Source organism: Hyposmocoma kahamanoa, unplaced genomic scaffold (genome assembly GCF_003589595.1).
Source record: "Hyposmocoma kahamanoa isolate Upper Pololo Valley unplaced genomic scaffold, ASM358959v1 64, whole genome shotgun sequence".
In the NCBI taxonomy this organism is placed as follows: domain Eukaryota; kingdom Metazoa; phylum Arthropoda; class Insecta; order Lepidoptera; family Cosmopterigidae; genus Hyposmocoma; species Hyposmocoma kahamanoa.
The window spans coordinates 18,983,037-18,993,359 of NW_020653852.1; the positions used below are offsets into that span (position 1 = coordinate 18,983,037).

At 37.7% G+C, this 10,323-nt stretch overlaps 2 protein-coding genes across 2 annotated transcripts in view; one reads left to right on the forward strand and one right to left on the reverse strand.

Annotated features, from left to right (window-relative positions):
- LOC113230937 (glutamate receptor-like) overlaps positions 1-9,057 on the forward strand; it is a 14,822-nt gene extending 5,765 nt beyond the window's left edge. Inside the window, exons 3-11 of the mRNA XM_026465047.1 lie at positions 309-456; positions 3,261-3,453; positions 4,296-4,465; positions 5,225-5,451; positions 5,654-5,753; positions 6,331-6,509; positions 8,046-8,150; positions 8,445-8,611; positions 8,856-9,057. Of these exons, the coding sequence (XP_026320832.1) occupies positions 309-456; positions 3,261-3,453; positions 4,296-4,465; positions 5,225-5,451; positions 5,654-5,753; positions 6,331-6,509; positions 8,046-8,150; positions 8,445-8,611; positions 8,856-9,057 (1,491 nt within the window). The remainder of the gene's footprint in view (positions 1-308; positions 457-3,260; positions 3,454-4,295; positions 4,466-5,224; positions 5,452-5,653; positions 5,754-6,330; positions 6,510-8,045; positions 8,151-8,444; positions 8,612-8,855) is intronic.
- LOC113230835 lies at positions 8,873-9,805 on the reverse strand. Its single transcript, XM_026464933.1, has one exon. It carries the CDS (start codon positions 9,803-9,805, stop codon positions 9,329-9,331), a length of 477 nt encoding a protein of 158 aa, XP_026320718.1. The 3' UTR covers positions 8,873-9,328.
- Between the last annotated feature and the right edge of the window lie 518 nt (positions 9,806-10,323).

Consider the following 10,323-nt stretch of genomic DNA (forward strand, 5'->3'; position numbering starts at 1 on the left):
GAGAGAGAGAGAGAGAGAGAGAGAGAGAGAGAGAGAGAGAGAGAGAGCAGAGACAAATTAGGTAGGCAGGCCATACAAATATTTCTACCGGCCCGGGAACCAAACCCGGGGCCGTTTCAAACCAGTATGGTAACCGTTAAAGTAATAAATAAATTTTAATTTGTAACAATTTATTATATTCGCTCTTTGTATGACAGCTTTTAGAGAAAAGGCGCATCATTTGTATGATCGACTATTGTTTTAAATCCAAATGGTCTAAAATAACATATTGTCTATTCTGTCCTAATAAATGCTAAAAACTTTGCTAGGCTTCTACAAACGGTCTCCTCCGATCTCCATACCGCTGGTTGGTGCTCTCATCAGAAATGGAACATTCACTTGAGGAATTGGACTTATTGGCTGACAGCGATTTCGTGCTTGCTCAAGCTACGGAAACTGGATTTTCTTTGAACGAACGTAAGAGTGTGGTGTCACTTAATTACATCTGTTATCTCTAAATATCTAAGTGTTAATAGAGTTACAGTAGATCTCTATTATATATCTATACGTTAATTATAAAACAAAAGACTTTAGTGTAACTTGTAGTCTTTTGATCGGTGCTAATAAATCCATCTTAGGAGTCTAGTCAACCTCAAATGGCTTTGGTTCCGCACAACACTCGAAGTGTTGAATCCATTACTTTGGAAAATATACATATATATAGTAAAATTGAGGATGTACACTGATTGATTACTATATGGTGTAAAAACAGGATTCATGAAAATGTTCACGTTAGAAAAAAACACAACACTTACCTCGAAATTTTTTACAAGAAAACCGCTGTACCTATTCAATAAATACTTCACATATACCCATTGACTTACAATTATATGGACGTCGGGTCCGCGCTAAAAAGTGTCCGAACTTATAGGGCGTTAAAATGGTATACAGAGCGTCATTCAAGCTGTGGTCTTCGTTTGTTCGACTGACAGCGAAGCAAGCAAAATTAGACAGTACTGCGATGACATTACAATTTAAATTCAACGTTTTAGCTTTTTCATATTCCTTTACATGTCACTACGTTTAAATAGGTTGACTTGGGACATTTTTTTTTCGTGGTTTTTGTATTAGACCCGTCGTTCATTGATTTGTAAGTCAATGCATATACCAATGATTTTTATTTATATCAACTGAACTAAATAGAACAAGTATAGTATACGATATACCTTTTTCAAATGACTTTAACTTCTTTTGTAAAAAAAATTAATTCTGAACTAAAGTCAGTTTCCTTACAGCTCGATCCAAGCAAAATTGTAATTTCCTAAAAAACCAGTTACAGTTTTTATTACTGGTTGTTTAGGAAATACATTTGGGATTATGAAAATTCCAGCAAACGTTATTTCGGACCATTCGGGCAAATGTATTATCGGGCTTCTGATAGGTAACCCCAAGCCGTAAAACGAGTTTATCAATATTTTGCATTGACTTACAATTATATGGACGTCGGGTCCGCGCTAAAAAGTGTCCGCACTTGTAAGGCGCTAAAATCGTATACAGAGCGCCAAACTCCGCTTTAGTCTTCATTTGTTCGACTGACGGCGCGATACAGCGATGACATTACAATTTAAATTTCGAATAGGTTGACTTGGGACATTTTTCTCGTGGTTTTTGTATTAGACGCGTCGTCCATTTATTTGTAAGTCAATGATATTTTGTTACTTTTTGTTAACATCAAAGTGAATTTATATTTTCTTTATTCTAAATGTTTCAATCGCTTGTGGTTCGAACAAATTGAAATTGACGTATAATGGGTCTCTAAATTGACGTATAATGGGTCTCTTTCTGTAATGCAATATCTAGGATACGGACAGTTAGCTATTTCATTATATTCGGCTTTCCGCGCGAAATCTTTCGTCTCGTGTACCTAACTGGGCGCGAAGGGTGGCAAACTAGGGGATGAATCCGGTTTGGTGCACTTTCCGATAACCGATTCCAATAAAACTTGGCAAATAGACGTAATTAATTCCACGAACTTTTGTAGTCGGTTTTTTTTAAATAAAAAGTTACAATTATCTTTGTTCTAAACGTTTTAATCTTGTGATTAATAATAATAAATTAAAAATAAATAATAAGTAATTGAAATTGACGTAATGGGTCTCTTTCCGTATTTTGCAATGTGTAGGATAAAGACAGAAATTGGATTATTTTTGTTGCTTTTGTAATTTATATGCATTTATATGTAATTTTTACAAGTTTTTAGTTTTTTAGTTTTATTCCGTAAATCTAAATACAGTCGACTTGCGAACCTTCTCCTTTTTTTTTATGAAATATATTTCAATACAACTATATCTAATACAATACAAGTAAAATCAATGTAAATAAAGCTATTATAGTATTAAAATAAGCATTAAGAAGAGAACCTAAATTATGGTTTCTTCATAGTACAACTTATACATTTTAATCTGATGTGTAATTGCGATGCCTGTACTAAGTAAATGTGTTCCTGTATTTTAGGCATCTTTTGGACAAATTTATTTATATTGCAGCTTAAAAAGAGATTTTCAATATATAACAATAAAATAAAGTAGTTAGTAGTTATAAATTAATGGTTACCTACATTGACTTACAATTATACATTGTTACCTATATAAAATAATTATGAAACCAGAAACAACTTCCTGCAAGCCCTCTGTTGCATAGTAAATTTTACTCCTAAGCTAGAATTTGATGGTCTTTCTACATTCTATTTTATTCATGACGAATTAATGCAAAGTAGAATTTAATTTAAAGAAAAGGAATGTACCAAGGAAGCAAAAGAATCTATGCGAGTGTGCTCTGCGAAGTTATGTACGAAATGGAAAGGTATCAAGTCGTTTGCTGTTGGTTGTAGTAAAGGAATCAAATGGAGTATTTGAGTCCTTTTTCAAAATTATCTGTTGGATAAACAGTTGCCCAACTGAGAGGACATCGCACTCGTTTAGGAATCTGCGGGTTCGACAATCGAAAGGACGGAAGTTGATGACTTTAAGAACAGATCTCTCCGCTCTTTCCAGGTTTATCTGGGTGGTCTTATGTGCACCGCCCCAGGATGTAATACAATGCAATTGCCGGTTTGACAGTGCGATTTCCAAGTACTTTCTGTTCAAATAAACCAACGTTAAAACAACAAGTACTTATACGCTATGTAGATACGAAAAAAAGCAGTTCAAAAAAAAAATATTTCAAAGTTGTGATACATATTTTCCTCAATAAATGTTTAATTAAAAAACCCGTTTTTCCAGTGCACAAACCATCATTCACCGGTCCCATACAAGTGACACAACGAGGATACTTCAACGGAACTTTCTTTGACATCAGACCTCATAGGTCACTGTTCAGAAGAAGGAAAGACGTCATGGGTCATACCCTGACTATGTCAAATGTCATACAGGACAACAACAGAACGCAATACCATTTGCCTAAGGAAAATCGTCTGTAAGTACCGTGTATCAAAATACATTTTTTTATGATATCAAGTAATTTTAAGCGACATGACTATTCACAACAATTGCAGTGCCTCTTAAAACTTGAAATCGAAAATATTAGCCCATGACCTGGAGACGTCAGTTGTCGAATCCCATGTGCCTGTAATTTCACCAGCACGCTTATCCTTCAAAACCGGAACGCAGTAATGCTCACACTACTGCTTAGTAACCAACTCTTTCACTAGGAGCTCTGTTGCTGCTAAAATATTAACTAAATGATAAATAATAAACAAAAATCAAATATTAAAAAATATCATGTTATATGGGTCAGAATGTTGGGCGATGAAAAGGGAGGATGAACGAACTGTGCATGTAGCAGAAATGCGAATGTTGAGATGGATGTGTGACGAGAAAGGATAAGATAAGGAATGAGTACATCAGGGGAAGTTTGAAAGTGGCGCCAGTGACGGAAAAGATGAGGAGTAATAGGTTAGCGTGGTATGGACATGTCATGCGGAGGGAAGAATGTCATGTGACGAGAAGAGTGCTAGGTGTGAATGTGGAGGGATATAAGGGGAAAGGAAGGCCAAAGAAAAGATGGATGGATTGTGTGAAAGATGATATGGATAAGAAAGGTGTGAGTATAAAAATGACAGCTGATAGGGGAGAGTGGAAGAAAAAGGTGGGATAAGGACAGGAAGAAGAAGAGAAATGAAAAATATCAAACAAAAGATACCCTGATGGTTTGACAGTGGGACGTAAAAATGAGTTGATGTTGAAATGTTTAATATTTCAGCACGCCATGACTATGTTTCGTCGTATATATAAAAACTTACAAGTACCATTTTTCAGGGAACCAGAACACGATTCCATAGCAAAGATCAGCTGGAGTAACGTTCGACTCGCATTTGAAGTGCTGAACGCAACCCCAAGATACATCTTCAGCCATCGTTGGGGGTACAAGCAGAACGGGGTCTGGTCGGGCATGATAGACGATCTTTATAGCAATCGAGCTGATGTCGGTAAGAAGGTATTTTTGTACCGTGACCACAAATACGGCAAATCTTCGTAAGTAATTGGTATCTCACTCGTTGTTGTTTACACACTCGGTGTTAAGACAAGTAAATCAAGTGCCAAAAAATCGAGCTTCCTGAGAGTTCAACTTCGTGCTTCACCTATATGAAAGACATTTTAGTAAGACACTTCTAAATAATGCCTATTTACTCTCGCTTTGAAAAGACCCAAGTTATAACGTTCAGGGAACAAGTCTGCAGGCAGGAAATTCCACTCCATAGCCATCTTGTAAATGTGGAAGCGTAACGCTTCATGCGAATCTTTGGAACAACTTAGGGGTGGCACCCGCGTCTACGCCTAGTCCCTCGATGATGGAAAGGGGAAGGCAGAATTGAATCGTGTAATTTCGCCTTTCCCCTTTCCTTCTCCTCGCACATTCTCCGTGATATATCCTGTAAAATATCGATAAGCAGGCAACTTTAGGGCGGTGTTCAAAGTAGCCAGTTGGTATGTAGCAGAGCCATCTCAAAGGTGGCAGCACCCCTTGCACGACTGGACTTGTGCTTGGTACAGCTGAAGCAACTGTCCGGGTGTAAAATAACCTATAAGCCTTTCTTCTGTAAGATTTTGTCTGTTTTGTTTTTGCGCTCTCCAGTAAAATTTTGTCTAAAGCGCTTACCAGCTTTTGTTATGTGGCAGCCGCGGAGTCTTCGAATCTGTTTAATAACTTACCTACGACTATTTTGTTTCGTATTGTATGTTCACAGGAACAAACTGCCTAGTTCTGCAAGAACGTTTATCGGTGGTGGTTTACACTGACGTCTTAGCACCATTCCACGTCCGCTTCATATTCCGCCAACCTCCTCTCTCCTACGTGTCTAACATATTCTCCCTTCCTTTCTCGACCGGGGTATGGGTTGCGATGGCGATTTGCACTGCCCTGTCAGCAGTCAGTCTTTACTTGGCCAGTCGATGGGAGGTCACGCTTGGGAAGGTAAATAACAATTAATGCAGTCCATGTCAGTCAAAGTCTGCTAAAAGGCGGACAGTGTTATAGTTATCAATTATCAAAAGATTGGTTGGAAATAGATACGACGTAGCGGTCTGAAAAAGGGTGGACGAAAACAATCAATAGTGCCATTTTGCGGTCTACAATTAAGCTGAAACCAAAAATGTCAATAAATTCATGATTTTAGAGCCCATCCCAACTAGACGGTAGCATTGGAGACGCACTTTTGTTGACCATGAGCGCAGTAGGCCAACAAGGATGTGTAATGGAACCTAGAAAAGCTTCAGGTACAATTTTTTTTGCAGCCTTGTGAAGACCTTTGGTCTGGAACCCCGAAGCTGACTAATTTTGTGTTAAAACAAGGACAGCCAAAAAGTTTAAAAGAATTAATGAACTATATTTGTATGAACTAGAACTAGTTAAACAGCAGAGACCTTCTTGTGAAAGAGTTCGTCCAGGGAAGTACTGCCACCTTACCTATTTCTGCCGCCAAGCAGTAATGTTAACATTACTACGTTCCGGTTTGGAACGGTAAGGGTGATGGTGAAATTACGGGCACATAGGATTTGTCAACTTACGGGCACATGGGACTTGTCAACACGGGCGCAGTGATAGGTACCTTAAGATCTTTGCGATTTAAAGCTCTGAGTGGCACTGCAACTGTTATGAATAGGCGTGTCGCTTACCATCGGGTGCACGACTTGTTCGCCCCGTCATTTGGTATATTAAAAAAAAATTGTTTGCGTTCTAGGAGTTTGGCTCTCAAGTTGAGAAGGCTTCAGAGTTGTGCCCAAAGAATAATAATAATAATTAACTAATCATTATAATATAAAATTGTGTACAATAATATTGCATAATTTACAGGGCGGATAATGGTACTGGTGTTATTTACCGCATTAATGGCTTTGTACGCTGCGTATTCGGCCAATATTGTAGTCCTGCTTCAGGCACCTTCCGACTCCATTCGTACTTTGGCACAGCTGGCTCATTCCAAGCTTACAGTTGCTGCCTATGATGTTGACTACAATTATTTCGTGTTCAAAGTTAGTACGTTCACCAAACTACGACCGCGTTTGCATTTTATTTAAACTGCTCGATGTCAACTTCGAATCGATTTCCTTGATGGAATGCTTTATCACGTATTTAGGTTAATATATTGAGTGTATAGGATAGGAGGTCTTTCCCTAAACTCTAGGTGAAAACGAAAAAGAGACCAGATTCCAACGGCTTTCTTGACCAAGACTGGCCTGATCAAGACTAGTCTGACCAAGGTTGACTTGACGTCGCCAGCTTTGTTTAGCTGGCCAGCTGACAGACTGATATAGAGACTGGCTTTTTTTTTGCCTTTTTGTTTGATTCTGGTGTTCGACGTGTGTATCAACGACGAAATAAACACGAAATGAAGAAAGCCATTGGAATCTGGAATTCCTTTTCACTAGGATAAAAATAAAAACAATACGATACGAACAATATGTCAGCCTCTGGTAGCTATAAAGTAACCTGGCTGAGTGAAGAAAAACTTTCATAGATTTCTCACTGGAGGCGCTATGGCAAAAAGGCTATTAAAACAAAAAATACTGTAACAAATGCATAGAGAAATTCATAAGGTCCGCTCAGGTCCGCTAACACGATCTGTAGCTCAGTTGGTAGAGCGGTTGCCCTAGATTGGCGAACAGACGCAGGTTTGAGACTTGTCAGTTCGGAGAAATTATTCTTTGTGTTCGATCTTTGTATGCAAAGTTATGGAGTAATTCCACAAAAGTAAATGATAATTATGATAGTATATTACAATAAAATCAATCAAAATAAAAAAATTATATCAAAATTACAGTTATTGATAATTTTAATAGATGTGTCATTGAGAACTTAAATTCTACGTATTTCAAACGTAAAAACTACGTAGAATTAGAATAGCTGGTGAAAGAAAAGAGTGAATTCTACGTAGTTGCAAATATTTATTGAATTGATATTCAATTATTTTTTTGTGAAATTACTTCACTGGTTTATAATTATCAACAAGTGCAAACTGTGCCAGAATTTACGCCAACTAAGCCACGGTACGAACCAGTGGACCTCACAAAATCTCACACACACTCACAATATTTGTGAGGACCAGTACTCAACGACTGACACAGCATTATCAGTGGCGTTGTACAGATCCTTGCCAGTGCAGGTGTAGGGGCACGTAGGACAAGACAAAAGATGTGCCATAGTTTAGGGAGAGACACCACAAATACATGCGCTCTCAGAGCTATAACCCCTATAACGGTTCGAATCCGGCCGGATCGAAGGAATTTTTTCTAAGTGTTTGATCTACATAGTTTTGTTTTATTATTTAGTTAGGTTTATACTTCATGAACTAGTATTAAATTTGTACTCGTCTGGCATGCGTCTGACAATGGAAAGTCCCAACAATAGCTATAACTTTCTACTGATCTTTTAAAATCTTGTTCAGAATCAAAAACTTTGGATAAATCTCAACGGTAACTATAGCTACTTCTGATTATAGTTTCCGTTGAGTTTTGTGAAAACAAGTTTGTGACTTTGACTAAAAAATGGTATTGTCATTTGCTTTTCAGATGTATAAAGATCCGGTAAGATTGGAAATATCAAACAAAATTATACCGGAAAAAGGCAAGAAACAATTTTACAGCTTCAACGACGGCGTTGAGAGAATTAGACAGGTACCTATTCTCGGTACTGGTGCCTACCGTAGTTGATCATATCCATTATTCCCACTAGTTCTGTTGTACAGTTCTTTTAACAGAAATACTGGTACTTTTGTCCCATTTGTTCTGTTATTGAAAAGAGTTTTCTTCACAGAACTGCTGAGAATTTTCTATACTGAATTTTATGACATGGGTATGTTAGAAAAATCGGAGATGAGTCTGAATTAATTTATACGTGAATTCTTAACCAAGGTTAACAACCTTAGTGGAGCACGTGACCGGACTCGTGCTGACAAGGCTGTTTTTCAGGGTTTGTTCGCTTTTCATTCCATTGCGGAGCCAGTTTATCGACGTATCGCAGAAACTTTCTATGAAATGGAAAAATGTGATTTGATGGAAATCGACTTCATGAATGACTTTGATCCTTTCACCCCTGTTAAAAAGGACTCTCCTTATTTGGAGCTCTTGAGGGTAGCGTAAGTTTCAGCCTAAGGATATCAGTATATTAGAATCTTTCTTTTTGCTTGTACAAATAATATATATAATAGCCATTATTGATGGACAATAAGTGCAGCTGTAGTTAGGACCGTGTTTTATAACCCGCTTTGAATTAAAGTCATTGCAAACTGACAGATTATCGCGTAAACCCATTTTACAGGAATTGGGTAGTTTTGAAAATAAAAGACAATGATGGTTAATCCATTTAAAATCTATTCCTAGATTCAAGCAAATTCGTGAGGTTGGAATACGATCGTCCCTAAACCGCCGAATGCAGATCCCTAAACCGCGATGTGCAGATAAGATGACAGCGTTTAGCAGCGTCGGCCTTCTAGACCTAAGACCTGTTCTCATTCTGATGTTGTATGGCATCCTAATCTCCGTTGTAATTCTTGTAGCCGAGATCAGCATATTTAGACTGTAAGTAACTAAAACTGGCGAACTGTCTGCTACTTATTTCTTGGTCTTCTTAATTTCTTTCTTCTTTTCAGAAAGCGTCTAACCCAGCGTAAGTACCCATTAGTACACGCAAGTGACTTTAGAAAATATGATTCTGACCTGAAATAAACTAAATTCTAAGCACAGTAATTTTTTGTTCTTTTTATCTTTTACTAGTTGATAATTTAACTAAACGGTGGTCACCAGGTGGTAAGTGCACCTTATAGCTACGCGGTTTACTTGGGCGGTTATTTAGTTTAACGTTTGTTTAATAGTGTTTTGCCATGCTTCTCTGGCCCTTTCTGGTTACGCAAGGTCGTTGCCTTTCTGGGCGCTTCTTGCTTTCTGATCCTGCGGTGCTTGTTCATCATAGGTGTTGACATTTTCTGAAGAAACGGTGAATCCTTGGCATTGTGGTTAATTTTTGGTTGCTCCAAGAAACTCTTCGACGTCAGCTTGTTTGAATAAGTGAGCGGTAATCTGTTACCTTGCCGCATGTTAATAAACCGTTTCTCATACTGTACGCCTATGCTTTTCCTCGAAAGGCGCGTGGGGTCTCCGAGTTTGTTATCAGTGCTGACGGACGCTGCAAGGTTGGAGACCATAACTCTGAGTTCCGACAGTGTGTTTCCATGCATGTGAACATCTTCTTGCAGTTTATCTAATTTTTTCTCAAACTGCTTAAACGAGTTCATAAATCCTTGCAAAGAATCCTTTTTACGTAGCCGCTGCATTGGTTTTGTCGTTCAGTGTGTTCAAACAAGAAATTTTGTTTAGCAATTTTTATTACACTTATTGATTTGACATGAGTTTGATAAAAGTGATGACGTAGGAAGTCAGTTCACTTTGGATATTTATTATTTTTTTCTTCTTCTTAAAGATTTTTTAACGGAAAAAGTTTACGTTATTATTGTCACGATTCCAAAAATACAACAGTTCTTAACACTCAGCAACGTCGGTTCTCACCGAACAAACAGATTCTGGCATCATCAAAAAATAAAACCCTACTCCTGGGTAGAGGTGTCCACCACACAAAATTTTGAACAAACCACAACTTTGCTGTATTAATTTAGGCTCTCTAACGGTCGTCGGCTATGTATTTCAACTTCTAGACATCTCCTGACAGTCCAGATGCTGTTACTTCTTCAAAATTGTTTTTGATGCATGTGTAGGTTTTGATATGGTAAACTTGGCTCACAATTTATATTTTCCTAAGACTTCGTGTGCTTCCATACGTGAAATTATTTAGACC